The sequence below is a fragment of the Canis lupus genome, chromosome 28, assembly GCF_011100685.1.
Source record: "Canis lupus familiaris isolate Mischka breed German Shepherd chromosome 28, alternate assembly UU_Cfam_GSD_1.0, whole genome shotgun sequence".
NCBI lineage: Eukaryota > Metazoa > Chordata > Mammalia > Carnivora > Canidae > Canis > Canis lupus.
Genome location: NC_049249.1, coordinates 2,321,768 through 2,341,600, shown reverse-complemented (window position 1 = coordinate 2,341,600; position 19,833 = coordinate 2,321,768). Strand labels below are relative to the sequence as shown.

Here is a 19,833-nt window from a genome sequence, read left to right as displayed (position 1 = left end):
GAGGCAGGGGCCTAGAAGAATGGGACAAGGATGCTCTGGCAGAGAGGGTACCTTATGCAAAGGTCAGCTGTGGCTGGGCCTTTTCACAGAATCAAGTGGCTTGTAACGTTTCCTGGTGGTATTGAAGGAGGAACAGCTTGTGTGTTTACTCACCACTTGTGTTTACAAACTAGAACTTGATTGCAGGAAGTTGGTGGGCTGATTAGGGAATGTCTCTTTAAAGGAAATTGAGAAAGAGAGCTTCCTTCCTTGTAAGGTATAACAGTGCAGAAATGTGACTGAGCTCCAGAGGAGGTGACCAGCCTCGCACCAAGACCAAGGTGCTCAAACCTTCACCTCCTGTGCATTTTCCATCAGATGGAATCAGGTGGAGGCTGCTCCTTGAAGGAGCACCCTTCTCTGTGAGGTCACCAGGGACACCTCACCACCTCACTGTAACCACAGATGGCTCCCTAGGTAGGCAGCATCAGAAGCGCTGCCACAGTCTGCCCGGACTCCTACAGACCTGCATTTGCAGAGTTCGGGGAGATGTGAGAGCTTGGCTTGGCAGCCTCCAAGGGTCAGATGAGAGGACCCAGAGGTGGTGAAGGGAGTGACCAAAGAGGGACTAGGGGAGTGAGGAAAGAATGCAGGTTGTGGTGTGGATGGACCTGGGATTCAGGTCAAAATTAGGAGACACTGAGGCATCCTTGACCTATGCATCTGGCTGATCGGGGAAACAAAGTGGTCATTACATAGGGCAGCTGGGGAAGGAGTGGGGTAGACGAGCCCAGCGTGGGGGTCTCGTTGAGGTCAAGAGCCCCGTGTAGCCTCTGGTGATGTCTTGCAGGCTCAGGTCGAGGGCCAGAGGTCGTGTACTGGGGAGGGGCAGGAGGGGTAGGGCCATAGCCCCTTGGCCATAGCCCCGATCACTGCCTGCTCCCAGCCTCCTACACAGGTCACTGCTGCTAGTTGAAGGCCAGACAAAATCACATGTGTGGCTCCTTGAAAGGAGTTGGTGGTGAAGAGAAGGCTCAGGCGCCTGAGATGCTGAAGAGCAGGAGCCTAGAAGGGATGGAAGGGATGACACTGGCTGGGGGCAGTTCCAGCAGAGGAGGAGGAGGAAAGCAGGGAAGCAGCATAGTGAGGCCCACGGTGGGGCCTTTCATTTCTCCAGAAACTAAAGCCATGAGTTCTGTGCAGAAAGAAGACCCCATGCCCTCCTACTACCACCCCAGCTCAGAAACAAGTTGGCTGCAAGTTGGCTGCACATCACCAGAATACTCATAGATAATAGTGTCCTCCCCCTTAACCTAACAAATGCCACCCAAAATCCCCTAATATTGGAAGTTTAAAAACTATCTCCTTCTTCTTCCAACTGATGTCTGCATGTCTGTATATTAACCCTGTTTGCCTCTATCGAATTTTGTTAGGCAGTCAGAGATGCATCCCATTGGAAGATAAAAATGTTGGGAAATGTAGAGGAGATATTCCCACCTAAGTTAGACCTGGGACATTTTAGTTATATTTGCTAAAGTAGCATTTTTGTGTGTGTGGTTAAAAATGGGTCATAAAAGAAGACATAACACAAAGCATAAAATATGGTTTCCCTATAAAAGAGCTTGTTCTGTGGTCAAATTACTTTGGAAAACATTGCAACCTCATCAGAATCCCCTGGAGAGCTTGTTAAAAATCAGGATTTCTCGACCCATTTCTATAGTTTCTGATGCAGGAGGGCTGAGGCAGGACCTGATAATCTGCATTTTAACTCCAGGGGTTGCTGATGCTGCTGGTCTGGGGAGCATACTGTGAACCCCTGCCCCCAGGATTGTAAGGCCTTGAGAAACCCTGGCATAAAAAAAATCTGCTTAATATCCCTGTGCTCTCCCATCTCCTCAGACTGGCTTTCCTTTGTGGGCTGGAGGCCTCCCAGAGCAGGTGGCCCTCGGGGGACAGGAGGCAGAACCGTTCCCTCTTCTTGGCTTCCTTGTGTCCTTCTCTGCTCTTTACTTTAGCTCACCTGCCATTTATGTAGCGCCTGCTGGATGTCTGGACCCTAGAACTCTTGTAGGTACCAGCAATCCTTGCCTTTTCTTCTCCTGTGCCCCTCCCCCACACTTACCTCAAGCCTGCCCTGGGAGTAGAAAAAGAAAATACTGATTTCTACTATGAAACAAACTCAATGAAGGAAGGTGCAATTTTAACTGAATGTGGCTCTTTTGGCAAGGTTTATTCTGGGGCAGCTGGGCTCCTCCAGGACACCGGGCAGCTGCTCCAAGCCTCCTTGCTTAAGACAGTAAGGACAAGCAGCCAGGCTGCCTGGTGAGGGAGTGTGGGTCCAGACAGCATCTCTCAGACATTCATGTGCATGTGGGTCCGCATGAGACATTGGTAGACACAAGTTCTGATCATTGGGTCTGAATGGGGATCGAGTATGTATTCCCAGCAAGCCCCCATGTGATGCTGATGCTGCTGGTTCCTGGACCAGACTCAGAATAGTGAGGTTGTATTTTGCTTTCTTGGGAAAAAAAATCTATTGATCTCTTAGAATTACAGCAATAAGTATCAACCCATGATTCATCACCCTTCAAAAACTAAAGGCTGCCTCCAGCAGCTAGGGCTGATAAAAATTCTAGCTGTGTCATCTTGGGAGAGTCTTTTCAGTGTCCTGACCCTGAGTTTCCTCCCTACGATATGAGGCTGATGATGCCTAGCTGCTGGAATTGTTATGAGATTTCTATGAATTCACCTATGCGATGCCCCCATGGTGATGTCTGATATGCCATAGGCGAGTTCCCTCTAGTGTATCCATTCTGGGTGCTTGGGAGGACTCTTTCCTCATTCCTGAGCCCAAGGAGGAGCCCAGCTGGGAGCTGCCTCCTCAGGCACTGTCACTGCCCACTTGCGAGCTCTTCTGGGCTTCCTCTATGCCCGTGCAAGCAGGGCTGGGGGAGCTACTGCTGCTCCTCCTTTAACAAATGTTTATGGAGCTCCTGGGGGTGAGGTCCAAGATGAATGAAAAGTGGGCCTCTGGTCCCAACTCCAAGAAGCTCAGAGTCTAGTGGAGACCAAGTTGTAGATAGCTGCATACAATGGATACTACATACAATGGCATGTAGTAGCTCTTCCCTAGGGAAGGGGTGCTGGGGGAACTTGAGGCAGGGAGGAAGTAACTCTGGGAGGGGGGGAACAGCATCAGAAAAATGCTTTCCAAGAGAGAAGATGCCCAACCTGAGTTTTGAAGGATACAGAAGGAATTTACACTGCTTGGAGGAGTGGAGGGGATGGCATTTTAGGCAGTGAGAATTCTGGCGAGCCAGGGGACCAGAGTAGAAACCTATGTGGGGAAGAGGGGCTGAGGCTATTAAGACGGGAAGGGGGCAAAGAGCTCAGCCTCTACCTGGCAGGGGGTGGAGGGGAGTAGGACCATGGTGGTCCAAGAGGCTCAGCATTTTAATGTCAAGAAGAAAGGAGTTGGTTGTCAGATGCACTAGAGAAATCAGGGGACTTTAGAGTCGACTATAGGGCCCTTTGGATGCAGCCACTAAGAAGTCACCGGTGCCCTGGATGAGAGCACTTTTGGGGGCAAAGGGGACAGGAAGTAAAAAGGAGTAAGTAGGTAAAGATTCTTCCATGAATTGGGTGTAAAGGAGGAAAGAGGAATAGAACAAGAAGCCCCAGGGAAAGGAGGGGGGTAAAGTGCTGTGCTGCAGACAAGATTTTGAGCCTGTCCGCTGGTTCCCCAGAATGCCAGTGCCGAAGGCTGCAGACTAATATTAACAGTGAGTGACGATTATGGCACTACTTGCTAATGTTTGTTGAACTCTTCTTAGGTACCAGAGTTTTCTGTACACTATGTCGACTCTGTGAGGCAGGGACTGTCATTGTGCCCATTTCACAGGTGAGAAAACGGAGACACAGCAAGATCAGGGACTTACCCAAGGCCACGTGTCTGGGAAGCGATGGGGCTGGGTTCTTAGGCCAGGCCCGTGACACCTTGTGCTACCAGCACCATCTCAGCTACCATCTTTCAGGGACTCCCAGACCCATCCAGTCTTGGGCCAGACGCCAGCACTTGGGTGGGGGAGGAGGGAGAGTCCAAGACCCCGGGTCCAGCCCCCTAGTGGTCTGATGGGGAAAAGACACCCAAGTGCCCAGCAGCTGGCTCTGGGCGGACAGTTCCAGATAGAGAGAACCCTCAGCCCCAGGGCCTCGCTAGCCTGTGCCCCTGTAGCCCACTCCATAGCGTGCCACTCTGCCCATGGCTAAACCTAGTCCTGCCTGAGGAAGACAGACTTGTGGCTGAGGTCAGCACAGAGACCTTCCCCATCGAACCTCCAGGTTTGGGCAGTTCAGTTTCCATGCCACTTCTGGGTAAATCTGGTAACCTGTTTGGTCTCAGCTGCCTGCTCTGGCTGGGATGAGGCCAGCCCTCCTCAGTAAGCTTTGCCTCCCACTCCAAACAACAAAACTGTGAGGTGGAAAATGGAGAAGCTGCTAGAAGGAAAGGAGCAGGGGAAGCAGAGGAGGCAAGGGCTCAGCCCTCTCCTGGCACAGCAAGCAGCCCAGTGCACGTCCCCGCCTGGCTGTGTGACCTTGAATGAGCCAGGTGCACTCTTGAGGCTGCAGGATCCTCTTCATGCAATAACAGATCCTTGGTCCCAATATTCTAGTTGTCTATAAGCACGTAGAAATATTTTGCCTCCAGATGACATGCAAATATTTTCCTCCTAACTCCACTTCTTCCTGAATTGGTGGCTTCCTCTGAGTACCGCTATACCCCACCCTGTTTTCATGACAACCTTTCGAGGTCAGAGAGACCCAGCTGGGGAGACGATGAGCCAAGGACTATGACTCACTCTTGGTTCCCCACAAGATCCCTCCATGTTCGGGACCTCTTTCCTGGGCACCATCTGGCACTGGGCTTGGGGTGGGGAGGGCGGGGGACTGCCGAGACCGCTGAGACCTGGGAAGGCCTCTCCTCTCCCAGAAATGAGTGTTTTTCCACACCCAGTCTGAAGTGGATGTCACAGTGAGGCTTACTCCTCTGGTTTACCGGTGGTTTCTGTCCCAGGAGGCTCAGCTGACAAGGGAGGTGGAGGAGGACAGTGGATGCTGGCAGAGGAAGGGGTGACAGTCCTGAAAGGCTTAGCCAGGGGCCTGCCTCGCTGTGGTGAGGCCCAAAAGCATGTGTGGAAAATAAGCAGTCGTGAAAAAGAAAAAAAAAAAGACGGGTTCCGAGAGTTCTGGGCACCTGCTGAGTGCGCCACACTGTCCAGGCTGCACTCCAGCACCTTCCAGGCACTACTGCCTCTCGATAGCCTGCAGGCAGCCGCTTCATCCCACTCACAAAGAGAAGTTGAGGCCCCTAGGGATTCCCAGCATGGGCTCCTCCGGCTCCTGGGAGGTGGGGGAGGGCTGGTGCAGAGGAGAAACATTTGCTAGATGGAGCGGGGACCATCTAGCAAAAGGGGAGTCATAGGTGTCATGTTCTGCCTCACGTGCCTTTCCTGTGTCTGGCAGGGCTGGGAGGGGCCCCTGCATTTCCTGCTTGCCTGCTAAGTCCCTGCATTCAGCCACTCAGGCTCGCTGCCCTCATGCCTGCTCCCAGGTCACTTCCCTGGGATGAGGCAGCCACATGTCCCCATCAGCCAGGTCCGCTTGGGACAAAACACCCAAACCTCAGTCCTTTGATTCTGATGGGAAAGGCTTGAGGTGGCTTTGGAAGTCGCACACCTTCCTGCAACAACACTCAGGCCCCAGCCAGCACCTCCCCTGTCCCACGACCGCCACCCCATCCCCCCCAAGGAGCGGGTCCCAGGACAGCCCTGGACCTGCACAGGTTAGGGCTGCTTCCTCTGGGCAGGGTTAGGTCTGCTGGCCCTGCTGGGGAGCTGGCTGGAGGGGAGGGGGGGTCTCCTGCCCCAGGTACCTGCTGTCCCTCCCAGCGATCCAGGCTGCCCGAGCCACCGGGAACCTGGAGGCCTAGGCTCAGCGCTGAGCACGCGGACTCAGCCCGCCCTCCTGGTGCTTCAGGCAGAGGCCGAGAGCCACATACATGGCTTTGTACAGAATCTGCCATTGGCGCTGCTGAGACAGTGTCATGGGGCAGCCTGGTCTGGGCAGGGAAGGAGCAACTTCCCTGAGGTCAGGAGAGGACTAGGGTCACTCTAGGCAAGTCCTGCATATACACTCAACCCCGGAGGCTCAGGAGGAGAAGAAAGGAGCACAGGGCATTCCAGGCAGAAGGAGCAGTACACGCAAAGGCCCCAAGTGAGCACGTACGAAAGGCAGCGCAAGTAGGGGGCTTGAACTCTGGAGTGGGCAGTGGGGATGAAATAGGATAACTGCCTGGTACCCTCAGCTGTGGGTGTGCCAGACTGAGGCAGAGGGTGTCACATGAGCACTGGCTGGAATTTCCTAACCTCTGTCCTGTACCTTGCTCGAGTTAGGAGGGAAGTCTGGGATACCTCTTTCACGATTCCCTACCTTTCCCAGGCCCATCCCACAGTTACCTCCTCCAGCAGGCCCCCAGGATTGCTCAGACCACTCAGATCTCACTCTCTAGTGCCTGCAGCCTGCATTTTGAATTTATCACGCTTCTGTCCTGGCTTATTTTGCTACCCCGCATAATGAGCATTGGGAAAACTATCTCCCTCAGCACCAGGCACAGAGCCAGGATTAGGCAGAAAGTAGATAAGGGATAAAGTCAATCAAACTGCAAATCCTCTAAAACTCCAGGAGACTAGCTAGGGTAGCTGCACAGCAGCTAGGGCACTCTGTGCCTGGAAGCTTGCACCAAGCGGGGACTGCAAAAGTTTGATGAATGAATTAAGGTGTGGATGAAAGCAGGGATGGATGGGATTGGAGGCCCTATAGACTGTTCTCGAGGGCAGTAGTCAGGTTCCTTCACGGGGAGATGCAGTAGGAAGATAAGCACAGGTGCCTGTCTGTGTCCTGGTTCTTCAAGGCCCATCAGCTGCGCCCTCACAGCTGTCCTGGGTTCAGCTACCTGTTGCCCAGGGGCTATTCAGAGGCCTCAGGAGACACAGGGTGAGGGGGCTTTGGAGAGGGGGGCAAAGCCAGGATGAGTGCAAGTGGGGATGTGGTCTCCTGGCCTGCAGGATGGAGAACCTGTTCATCAACCGCTTCATGCACATGTTCCAGTCTTCTTGGAGTGACTTCGCTGATTTTGAGAAGATCTTCGTCAAGATCAGCAACACTATTTCTGGTGAGTGTGCCTTGGGGTTCTCTCGTGGTGCTGGGGAGACTGGCCTGGGAACTAGCCCACCCCTCCACCCCCCACTCCAGTGTGGCAGCAGGCTCAGCTGGCCGGGCCGCCCTGGCCTCCCCAGCACCCACAGCACCCTGCTGATCACCCTCATGCCCAGAGGCTTCTCCTCCTTGGACATTCGGGACTGAGCTCCCTCCACCTCACTTCATCATCAGAGGTCTCAACACGGTCAGAACTTTGTGTTTACATGAATCGCTCATTTATGATACTTCTGAGCAGAGCAAAGGCAGAACTTAAATGTGTTTTTAAAGCATTTACCAAATAGCAACTTTAGGTTCCCTCAGACTCGGAGGTGTTGAGTAGGTGTTGGCTCGCAATAGCATCGTAATTGCTGGGGTTGGCCCAGGAAGGGAAAAACAGCAACAGAAAGATAAGGAAACAGGAAGGATGATGAAGAACGGGCATCGAAATAAGCACCTGGGGGGCAGCCCAGGTGGCTCAGTGCTTTAGCGCTGTCTTCAGTCCAGGGCTTGATCCTGGAGACCTGGAATCGAGTCCCACGTCAGGCTCCCTGCATAGAGCCTGCTTCTCCTTCTGCCTGTGTCTCTGCCTCTCTCTCTCTCTCTCTCTCTCTGTCTCTCGAATAAATAAGTAAGTAAGTAAGTAAGTAAATAAATAAATAAATAAATAAATAAATAAAATCTTTAAAAAAAAAAGAAAGAAAGAAGCACCTGGGGAAAACTGCCTTTGCAGACTCCTCCCCAGGAGGGCTCTCTGCTCCCCTCCTTCTCCCTCCTTCTCCTTCCATCCTGGACAGAAGGACCCAAGTCCCTCTTTCCTCTACAGGCACAGTGTCATACTGCAGATCTCTAGAATGAATTCATCTTGCTCAACTGAAACTTCATGCTCACTGATTGGTGACCCCGCGTTTCCCCTCCCACAGCCCCTGGCAACCACCATTCCACTCTGATTTTATGAGCGTGACTGTGTTAAATACCACGTGTAAGTGGAATCCTGCAGTATCTGTCTTTCTGTGGCGGGCTGAGTTCCCGTAGCATGACGGCCTCCACGTTCATCCGCACCGTCACACACGGCAGAACATCCTTCCTTTCTTAAGATTGTTTCCACATCTCAGCTGTTATGAAGTGCGCTGCAGTGACCGCGGGAGTGCAGATATCTCTTCCAGATCCTGATTTAAATTCTTTTGGATAAATACCCAGAAGTGGGATCACTAGATCACATAGGAGTTCTAGTTTTAATTTTTTGGGAACTCACTCTCCTGTTTTCCATAGTGGCCACACATTTTGCATTCCCCCCAACAGTGCACAAGGGTTCCGGTTTCTCTGCATCCTCTCCAACACCTGTTGTCTTTTGGTTTTATAATAGCCATCCTGACAGGTATGAGGTGATATGTCATTGTGGTTCTGATTTGCATTTCCCTGATGATTAGTGATATTGAGCATTTTTTCATATACCTGCTGGCCATTTGTATGTCTTCTTTGGAGAAATGTCTGTTCAAGTCCTTTGCCCATTTGTTAATCAGGTTATTAGTTTTTTTTTATTGAGTTGTGGGAGTCTTTACATATTTTGGAGATTAACCCTTTATCAGATGGTTGGTTTGCAAATGTCCTCTATTCTCTAAGTTGTCTTTTTACCCTGTTAACTGTTCCCTTTGCTGTGCAGAGCTTTTTTAGTTTGATGCAATCCCATTTGTCCATTTTTTGGTGTTGTTCCTAAGAAAGGAATTCTTCAGGAACCTTCTGAGGCACCAAGGGTGGTTCAGGGAGGACAACATAGTGGCGTGGCCTGACCCCGTGGTCAAGCAATAGGGCATAGCCAGGGGAATCTGTGGTTGAACAGCTGCCTAGCGAACCCCTGCGAGAAGGTACCCAGCAGGGACGCTGACCCTCAGCCAGGGTCAGAAGGGGGGCAACCTGGGTTGCCCCCACTCAGAGTTCGGGCAGGGCCACAATTTTCTCCCCTACAGAGCGTGTCATGAACCACTGGCAGGAAGACCTCATGTTTGGCTACCAGTTCCTGAATGGCTGCAACCCAGTGTTGATCCAGCGCTGCAAGAAGCTACCCGAGAAGCTCCCTGTGACCACAGAGATGGTGGAGTGCAGTCTGGAGCGGCAGCTCACCTTGGAGCAAGAGGTCGAGGTAGGACCTGGTTGTCTGGTGACTTCGGCCAGGCCAGCTCAGATGGCCAGGTCACACTCTGTCAGGCAGAGACCACTTTCTGCCAGCTGGTGCTCACCAGCCTGCAGGCTGCTATGTCCAGGCTCATCGGCCAGGCTGACGAGATGAGCTGCCCTCGGTAAAGTGGTCTCTTCCCTTCCCTGGGCACTGATGGAAAATTTCCAATGTAGGAGGAGGAATTGAGGGTGACATTTCTCAGTGCTTGGAGCTAGGAACATGTCAGTATTTTCAATAGCAGTATCATTAATTAAAAGAGGGGTCCCTCTCAGTAGAGGCTGGTTGTGAGCCAGGCTTCATGAGAGAGGCTTTATACACAAGGCTGCAAAATTGTCACCAGCCTTGCAAAGGTAAGGAAATGGGAGAAAGAAGCAAGCCTTGCAGCAGAAGAGGAAAAAAGGGAGAAAATGGATGGAATTTTTAACTTTCTAATTAGAAATGTTGATGTCTCTGCTTCTGCCCTCCCCGTCTCTCCTGCTCTTCCTCTGGCTCACCTGCAGGGATTTGAGGGCCCAGAATAGTGCTTGCTCTCCAGGCGGTTAGTATCTTCCCCCAGAGCCAGGACAAGGGGGCCTCCTGCCCCTGCCCCCCAGGTGTCTAGGTGGCCTCTGTTTCTGGTCATCATGTCTGATTTGCTCAGCTTGCCTTGGGGCCCCAGCTAGAGATGGATGGTCTGTGCATCTGTGGACAACCCTCCCAGCTCGACACCCTGCCCACCGGGCTCTAGAGGGTCGCCTGCCCAGCTCACAGTCCCCTGCCCCAGGGCAGCAGTCCCAACCCCCTCACTCTGGACCAGCCCAGGCCCCAGACACTACCTACTCACATGGACAGCTAATCAGGACAACACACACCCCTACACGGGCACATACTCACACATGCATGCACACACAGCAGTATTCCCTTGTAGATTTAATTTCTGGATGGATTAACATTGATTCAGTGGCTATATGTTTCACACTTCAAGTCAGAGAATCAGAACCTTGAAAGCCACAGAATCCTAGAATTAGAAGGGACTGTAGCCCTCTGGCAGGGGGCTACACAGCGTCTGCTTGGGAGTCCTTGCCACTTCACGGCTGGCCGTCTTTGTCACAATAGTCACCTTTCCTCTGAGTGATGGACTTGAGTCTCAAAGCAATAAGCTAATAGCTGCCACTGACTAGAGTCTTACACACCATCTTTCACATACCATCTCTTACACACATACCAGCCATCTTTTGCAGACCTCTCATCTCCTACAACACAAGTCTTAATTCCCTGACTTAGTTATTAGGGCCAGGAAAATGGAGCACGTGGGCCAAAAAGAGAGGACAGGGACACCAGACAGGCAAGAACATCAGTGTCCACTGCAGAACGTCCACCCCAAACGTCAGAACTAAGAGATACGTTTTCCCCCTCACGTTTCGGAAGGAACGAAACTGAGACCTAGAGAGAGGAAGTGGCTTGGGATAACAGAGAAGTGTCCCAGGCACAGGTCCAAATCCCAGGGCCCCTTGTTAGCCTGCCCTCATCACCGTAACTAACCTGGGTCTTCTCGAGATGTGATCAGCAGCCACCCCTGTGCAGTACTCACAATGGTCATGTCCACTCTGAAAATCCAGTTGTCCAGCCTATCACAGAAGCCCACCCAGCCCTGTGACCCAGCAGCCCATGTGTCTCTACCTCCTTGACAAGGTGATTCCGAGGGGCCCCATCACACACTCTCCTGAAACCAGCTTCTCCCCATGCTCCTGCCCTCGTGAGCAATGGGCGCAAACCCCATCCTCCTCACCCCTGCCCCCCACACACTGCAGACAGACTGCTCAGAGCTCATCACTGGTGTCAGATGACTGCCATGGTCCTTTGGGTCGCAAAAGGAGGAAGCTGGTGGCCAGGCCCTTGGCTCCTGTCCCATCTTTGGTCTTTGGTCCCCCTTAGAGGGATTCCTGAAGCCTGTGCTCGGTGGCCCAGCACGCCCTCTACAGGCAGAGTGGTGGACACACATCTCACCTGAGCACCTGTGGAAACTGGGCAACCCTGCAGCAGCACAGAGCCCACCCTGCTCCCTAGCGGCATCCATTACTTGCTTAAAATTTCTTATTATTTTCTTATTATTTAGAAGAAGCGCCACCTGTCCTCTACCCAAATTCTTCAAGTTCTGGCCTGAGTAGACCCCAAGTTTATGAAAGGAACCCTCACAGCACTCAGGGTGGGCTCCCTGTAGAAGACTGAACAATATTCTGCAAAGAGTAGCTTTCTCCCTTCCTCAAATCCCACTAGCAAGTTAATTTTTTTTGAAGTATAATAACCACAGAAAAGAACCCAAATCAGGAGTGTCAGCAAGCTCAGTGAATTTTCACCAAATGGCCCCACCATGCCACCAGCCTCAGACCAGGACACAGGACACACCATCCAGGGATACAGACCCCTCCTGCCCCTGAAGAGCCTACCCTCCCCCAAAGCCCTAAAGACCCCCTCCCCGAACCCTGCCTCTCTAGATCCTGCCCCTGCAGATACCCCCTGCAGAAGCTTCCACCACCAAAGAGCCACCCCCACTTCTCCTCCCAAAGGTGACCAGGTTGTGACACTACGTAACGGAGGCCGGGTGCGGTGCTCTTCTGTATTTGCATTCTCTTGTCTGTTTTGCCTGCACTCTATCTGCTTCCTTATTACACTGCCACCCTGCCACTGCTAGCATCTTCCCTGAGGGTCAAGCAGCTTCCAGTGACATACATCCTTCCCATTACCAGAAAACCACCACAACCTCTGAACGTTCTGGATGTCAATTGGCCTAGAGTCAGAGAACAAACTGTAAATTCTGACCCTAATCAGACACTAGGGGCCTCTAGAGCCACCTTTCCCTCTCTCTGGGCCCGAGCCTCAGGTCCATCTCCAGCTGGGAGTGATGTGGACACATTTCCTCTTGCCTCCCGCAGCAAGGAAACATCTTCATCGTGGACTTTGACCTGCTGGATGGTATCGATGCCAACAAAACAGACCCCTGTACTCTGCAGTTCCTGGCAGCGCCCATCTGCTTGCTGTACAAGAATCTGGCCAACAAGATTGTCCCCATTGCCATCCAGGTAGGCTGCCTACCTTGCTCCTTTCCTAGACAGCTCTGGGGCAGCCAGGGCCTAGGCAGGAGTTCCCTGGGTGTCTCCACCTTAACCTCCAGGAGGAGGAGGCCACTCTCCTCACATCTCCTAAGGAGGGTGCTGAACGCTGAGACTCTGCCAGATGGACCAGGAAAACAAGATCTTAGGGCTTCCTGGCAGCTGTGGGGAGGGCTGGCCACGAGAAGCAGAAAAGGCTCCCTCCCCAAGGTACACTCGACAGGTTGCTGGCAGGGCCAGCTGCTCTGCTAAGGACCTGCCCTGGGGTAACATACTACATCCCTCCCACCCGCCCAGCATCCTGACCAGGGGACCCAGGTCAAAACAGCAAAAGGGAGTCTGGCAGGTGAAGCTGGGAGAGGAGCTGGAGACCATGGCCACCAGGGTGCATGATGGAGGTCAGGAAGCAGGCCAGACCAGCAATGCTCCCTTCTAGTGCCCTAATGCCCGTGGATTGTTGTTTTTACTAATGATGATGGAGGAGGAGAAAGAGGACCAGTTTGGGTGACAGGAGGCAGGGGCAGAGCTTCATCTCTCCAATTCCTGGCTGCCCTCTGCTTCCTCAGAGCACCCAGCACATTGTGACAGCTGGTATGTAGACAGGAAGAAAGAACACGCAGGACAGGACTAGATGTAGTTCTGTGCAGGGGGCTGCTGCCCCGGGGCTCCTTCTGGGGACAGGTGGGCAAGCATCCAGCAGACTTGACTTTGAGCCAGCTACAAACTGGGCATTGAGTGCTACGGGCATAATAGCAGCTGGCTTGCCTGGCGCTAACCCCATGACAAGATTGTCCCAAGAGTTAGCCTGTACAGTCCATAGTCCCTTACCTGCAATTCTAAAATCTAAAAAGTCCTAAAACTGCTAGGTTTTTCAAAAGTTTGCACCAAATTCATTGGCAGCAAAACTTGCTGTGAACCAAAAAGGGAAGACTGTATAGAAGCTTTGCCCCATCCAATGTGGTATGCATGTCTGTCACTACAGAAATACTGCTGTGTTTGATTGTAAAACATTCTGTTGTCCAAGACTCAGAGCAGGGGAGAGAGGTGTCACATAATGAAGTATATATGCTGCTAAAAATCCTAAAACTTCTGGATTCTGAGACACCTGGTCATCAGGGTTTCAGACCAGGACCTGCCTTTATTTATGTAATCGTCATTACAACCCTCCAAGGTTGGGGACTACTGCTGTGGGTCATTTCCAGCAGGTGAGAAAACAGACACAGGTGCACACAGCACAGTGGGGATGGGTGCCAGGCCGTCCAGCTCCAGAGTCCAGTCCATACTCGCCCCAAACCCCCACACATCTCCTGGTCACAGGGGCACATCTTCCCCCAGAAGAATTCCCAGCCTATCAGCCTTATGCTTAAGAAACTGAAGCAAAAGATAAAGGGACAGGCGATGGAAGGGAAGCAAACAGAACTAAGAGACCTGAGGAGAGGAGCCATTTACCACTGGCAGGCTCCCTGAAGCCGCCTGTCCTCCAGAGTCTTCATGTGGCCTAGAGTCAGGGGCCTGGCTGCAGTCCCAGGTTGGCCGCTTGCTAACAGGCGTAGGACCTTGGACAAGTCACAATGTTCCTGAATCTCTTCTCTCTACTGAAAATGCAACCTTTGCAAACTATAAAGAACCATGAAAATGAAAGCCAGAGGATAATAAACCAAACTTTCGTTCTTAGAAAGGCCAAGAAAATCAATAATGCCATTATGAAGCTAATGAAAGAAAAAAAGAGCGAAAATATACAAGAGTAGGAATAAGAAGACATAATCACAAGGGTGTTTGTCCTCTTTAATGGTAATAGCATGGCAACAAATTTGAAAAGCTGGAAGCAATGAGTAAAAACCTGACACCACTCCAGAGAAGCTGAATGTCTAGCCTGGTAAGGGGACCAGGTGCTGATCAGCCAGCCAAATTCCAGCCAGCCTTTACCCAGCAGACACTTCCAGGACTCCTTCAGGTGTTTCAGCTCCAGAAATCATTTTTTTAAGATTTTATTTATTATGAGAGACACAGAGAGAGAGGCAGAGATACAGGCAGAGGGAGAAGCAGACTCCCCATGGGGAGCCTGGTGTGGGACTCGATCCCAGGACCCCAGGATCACGACTTGAGCCAAAGGCAGACACTCAACTACTGAGCCACCCAGAAGTCCCAGCTCCAGAACTCATTTTGTGAAGCTGGCATAACCTTCATGCTGAAACCCTGAACAGGCAGGTTTCCAAAGAAAGTTAAAGACCAATCCAAGTTACAAATAAAGATTTTAAAGGAAATCCAAAGATGATATTAACAGAGTGAATACAGCAGTGTCATGAAGGACTAATAGGTCATAACCAAGCAGGGTTTCTTCCAAGATGTTTCAATAGCAAGTAAACTTCCGGTGTAATTCATGACACTTATAAGGAACAATCTTTTGATTCTATCAATTGACACCAACAGGGAACTTGATAACATTTAGGAGCCACAACTAATAAATATTAAAATACCAATGAAAGGAATCTATGTCCCTGTGATAGAGACAGGAAACATCACCCAAAAAATGGCAACCCTATGGACACCTGTAGAGTGGCTCAGTGGTTGAGCATCTGCCTTTGGCTGAGGGTGTGATCCCGGGATCTGGGATCAGATCTCCCTCTGCCTAGGTCTCTGACTCTCTGTGTGTGTCTCTCACGAATAAATCAATAAACCTTTTTTTAAAATGGCAACCCTAAAGCCATTTCTGTTAAAATCATAAATAAGAATGCTGATGTCACTATTTCACTCAACACCGTCCTGGAGGTCCCGACACCAGTGACAAATAAGAACATAATCAATAAGCATGTGGAAAAAAAACAGAGAAGACTATCTTTTGGTGATGATATGATGATGGATCTAGAAAACCTAAGAGATTCTCATTTTTCAAAAAGTTATTAGAATCAATACATAGGTTTAGCGATGTGTCTGGATAAATAGACTCCTTGAAAGCACCAGTAGTGGCTCTCCATACTAACAACACGATATCAAACCATATAAGCTGTAAAGTCATTTTAAATGCTGTAAAATCAAATCTTTTTCTAAATTTATTTTTATTGGTGTTCAATTTGCCAACATACAGAATAACACCCAGTGCTCATCCCATCAAGTGCCCCCCTCAGTGCCCGCCACCCAGTCACCCCCACCCCCCGCCCTCCTCCCCTCTATCACCCCTAGTTCGTTTCCCAGAGTTAGGAGTCTTCATGTTCTGTCTCCCTTTCTGATATTTCCCACACATTTCTTCTCCCTTCCCTTCTATTCCCTTTTATATTCAAATCTTAACAAGTGCCTTTTTCATATTGATCAAGAAAAGTTTATATCATAATAGGGTCAGTTCTATCAAAGTTAAACCTATGAATTTAATGTATTTCCAACTAAAATTTCAGTTTCTCCTCTCTCTCTCTCTCTCTCTCTCTCTCTCTCTCTTTGGTAAGGGGTGGAGAAAAGTTGAAGGTGAGAAAATCAAATAAAATAATTTAAAGAGTCATGTGGAAAAAGACGTATTCAAGGAAAGCCAAAAGGTTTTTTGGAAAAGAAAAAAATGAGGACTTCCTTGCTCTTATTACGGAATACCTTAAGGTCTCTGTTCAACACAGGTGCTACGCATCACAGACTGGGGGTGAGAGTGGGGTAAGTGTAAAGAGGCCAGAAATAAGCCCAGTATATAAGAATTGAATGTAGATAGTGGTGGTTTCTCAACTCAGTGCAAAGGGGTGAATTTCAATGATGCAATCACAGCTGCCTTCACAGAAGGAAAAGATTAAATTGGATCCGTATGTCATACTATTAACAAAAATAAATTTCAGATGAAGGAAAGATTAAAATAAAAAAAGTAAAAAGAATTTAGGAGAAGGACGTATAATATGCCCGCTAAGGAGGTTCTTAAAGTAAAACAGAAAACCAAGAAGTAATAAAGGGAAAGATAGGTATATTGGATTGTCATGTTTTAAAAATTAAATGATAAAATACACCATAAACAAAGGCAAAAGGCAAATAATAGGAGGAAATAAGTGCTCTACAGGGACAGATAAAGGATGAATATCCACAATATACACATAGTTGCTTCAAACTGATAAGGAAAAGACAAATATCCCAATACTAAAATGGGCAGAGAATGAGAGGCAGTTGATAGAAGAGGAAACGTATGGAAAAATCAGCACAGGGAAAAATTCTCCAGGTCACTAATAGTTAAGGAAATGCAAATTAGTTACAATGAGATATCACTTCTGACTCATTAAGTTGGAAGCAGAAAAAAAAAAGTGGGATCGCGCAACCTCTAGCAAGGATGGCCTCCCCAGCCCTGGCTGTGAGCTGCTGCAGGCCAGGGCGAGCGCACACTGTGACACCTGGGCCGGGGCAGCTCACACGCCTTACCGGGGCGTGCACCTGTGCGGCTAAGGTGTGCCTCTGAGGTTCTGGATTGCGGTGGGTGGTCAGAGGGTCCCCAGGGCGGGGTGGCATGGCCAGGCTGATGGGAGGGGCGCAGGGTACCAACGCCACTGAGCGGGCGTGTCCCAGCTGCATGAGCCCACGGGATGGGGGGAGGCGGGGGAGGACACTGCCTGCCCCAGAGAGCAGCCTTCCCAGCCCTGCAGCCTCTCCTCTGGTGCCCGGGCAGTAGGATGAAAGCGCTCCCAGTGAGCATGCACATGCGAGGACATCCCAAGCATGGCTAGTGGCAGGAACACAAACTTGGAGACAATCCGAAGGCAGTAGAGGATTGATTGAATGAAATCTTTTATGTCCAGATGATGAATTGTTGCACCACCATTAGTAAGAATGAACTTGAGGTATCACAGCCGACCCGAGGGGTTTCCACAGTGAGTTAACAAAGCGGAAAGTAAGACACAGAGCAGAGATCTCGTGTCATCCATGCAAACTGAATGCACAGTGCAGACGGGGCAGGGCCGGCACCTGTGTGGGTATGGAGAGGTGCCCCAGGACACAGGTGCACCGGTAATGAACACTGGGATGGACTGGTTAGGGCACAAAGTGAGCCAAAGAAAAAAGAGACCTTCCTTATCACAGTGTTCAATTTATGGGAAATTGAACAGGTAAACACATCTGCAAAAGAAGCTGGATTATCAGGTTATTTTTTATTATGCTCTTCTGAAGTGACTAGAATTTTTTTTTTACGATAAGATTTCTAATCAGAAACAAAAAACTACTTTGTTAATAAAAACACAAATTTAAAAATCAAAAACAGCAAGGTATTTCATGGCACATTCTGGAGTCCCACGGTACCACTGAGCCTGGACAGGAGTTGGGGGGACAGCATGATGGGTAGCAGGGGACAGCCCAAGTCAACATGGCCTTAGAGGCCAGTGTACAAGTTCAAGGAGGAAGCAAGGGGGAGTCTGGACGAGGCACTGAGTGAAGAGATGGGCTGAAGGCAGTGCCCAGGAATGAACAGTGTGGGTCCCATCCCAGCTCAGCTGTTTGCCCAACCTGTGACTTGGGAGACCTACGCAACCACTCTGAGCCTCAGTTTCTCCCTGCTGGTGGGGATTAAATGAGATAGTACAGCAGAGCACCTGGTGGCAGAGGGTGTCCTCAGCTGCAGAGCCAAGTTCCAGAGCGTGGCAGGCCGCCCATGTGTTCTGGGAGACCAGGTGCCGAGTCAGGTGTCTGTGGGGCCAGGCAATTAGGACAAAATGAAGGAAACTCGGGAGGGGTGCCGGCTGGGGGAGGGGCAGGACAGTGGGTGAGGGGGAGCAGCCAGGGAGGTGGAGGCAGTGGCAGGGAAGGGAGAAGTGGGGTGAGGGGGGTGGGAAGGGTGCAAACAGGGAGGGCAGGGGCCGATGGCAGAGGTGGCACCATTCAAAAAGGATGAGTGCTGTTCTATAAAAATGTGCATTCAGAGTTCACAGACCTAATTTTTGAAGACGACCTGATAATTCGGATTTTTACATGAAATTATCTGATATTAAAAGTTAGCAACTAAATTGCATTAATAAATAGACATGAATATTGGGAAAGTCATGGGATCCCTGGGTGGCGCAGCAGTTTAGCGCCTGCCTTTGGCCCAGGGAGTGATCCTGGAGACCTGGGATCAAATCCCACATCGGGCTCCCGGTGCATGGAGCCTGCTTCTCCCTCTGCCTGTGTCTCTGCCTCTGTGTGTGTGTGTGTGTGTGTGTGTGTGTGTGACTGTCATAAAGAAATAAAAATTTAAAAAATTCTTTAAAAAAAAATATTGGGAAAGTCAAACCTTCCTATCCCAGGCGAGCAGAGTGGAGCTGGCTGTCATAGAGCACTTGAAACATGGTGAGTCAGAGCCCAGGTGTTCTGGTACATACCTGATTTCAAAGGCTTAGAATGAGGGGAATATATTGAGTAAAATAAAATTAGATCATTAGCAGAAAGTTCACCTGTTTCTTTTTACTTGTATTACTGTGGCCACCTGATACGCGGCTTGCACTGTTTCTACTGGACAACCGTTTGCCAGCGAGAGACAGGGAAATCACCTCCCAGAACAGTCCCTGTTACCTTAAGGAGTCCACTGAGTTTGGCCCCTCCGCCCAGTCCCGGGCGACCGTCCCCCTTGGTCTGTCAGTCGGCTAACCCGCTGGTGTCCCAGGAGCCGGAGGCCTGGCCCGCAGCTCCCCGAGCCGTATGCTGCTCCTTCCACTCTGGTAGTTCCTTCTCATCATAAATGTTCACCCCTCCAAGGCTCCGTGTGCTCCCCTGAAAGAGGTCAGGACAGCACTCGCGTGACCTCACCCTGCTGAGTCCTGAACCCGTGCAGGCTAGTGGCTGTTGTCATGGGCAGAGCTGGGACCAAGGAACTGGAGGGCAGGGAGGGCCGAACATAGGGTGACTTCCACAGAGGCGTCAGCTGCCAGATCATGGACTTTGGGGGCTTTATTTTCCTGCATTAAGAGGTGATCTTTTTTAAAGAAGAGGTTGATATTACCTCCTGTTTGGCATTTTAGAAAAAAGTCACCTTGGCCGCGGTGTGGAGTCCAAACTGGAAAGGGTGCGGGCAGGCCTGGTCTCGCCTACAGGAGGCAGCTGGCTGCAGGTCTGGGCTCAGGTGACCGTACCCTTGGCCACTGCAACCCCAGGACCCTAGCACCTGGGGAGCCGGGGACCTCATCCAGGGCAGAAAGGGAAGCAGGTGTGGCAGCTGGAGGCTGCGGAACAGCAATGTTTAAGGGAAGAACAGAGGAAGGGCAAGTGTGGGACACGGAAAAGCAGCCATCAGAGCAGTGGGCAGAAACCAGGAGGGAGGAAAGCTGGGGGCCCGAGCGACGCACTCAAAGCACCCGGCCTGCTCCTTGCTGGGATTTTCTTGCCATCTTAGTCACTCGCCATCACTCTGGGAGTAAG

At 50.7% G+C, this 19,833-nt stretch overlaps 1 protein-coding gene across 1 annotated transcript in view; it reads left to right on the top strand.

Annotated features, from left to right (window-relative positions):
* The window catches only part of ALOX5 (arachidonate 5-lipoxygenase), a 57,261-nt gene that overhangs the window by 31,440 nt on the left and 5,988 nt on the right, over positions 1 to 19,833 (top strand). Inside the window, 3 exon segments of the mRNA NM_001205113.1 lie at positions 7,104 to 7,210; positions 9,201 to 9,373; positions 12,322 to 12,468. Of these exon segments, the coding sequence (NP_001192042.1) occupies positions 7,104 to 7,210; positions 9,201 to 9,373; positions 12,322 to 12,468 (427 nt within the window).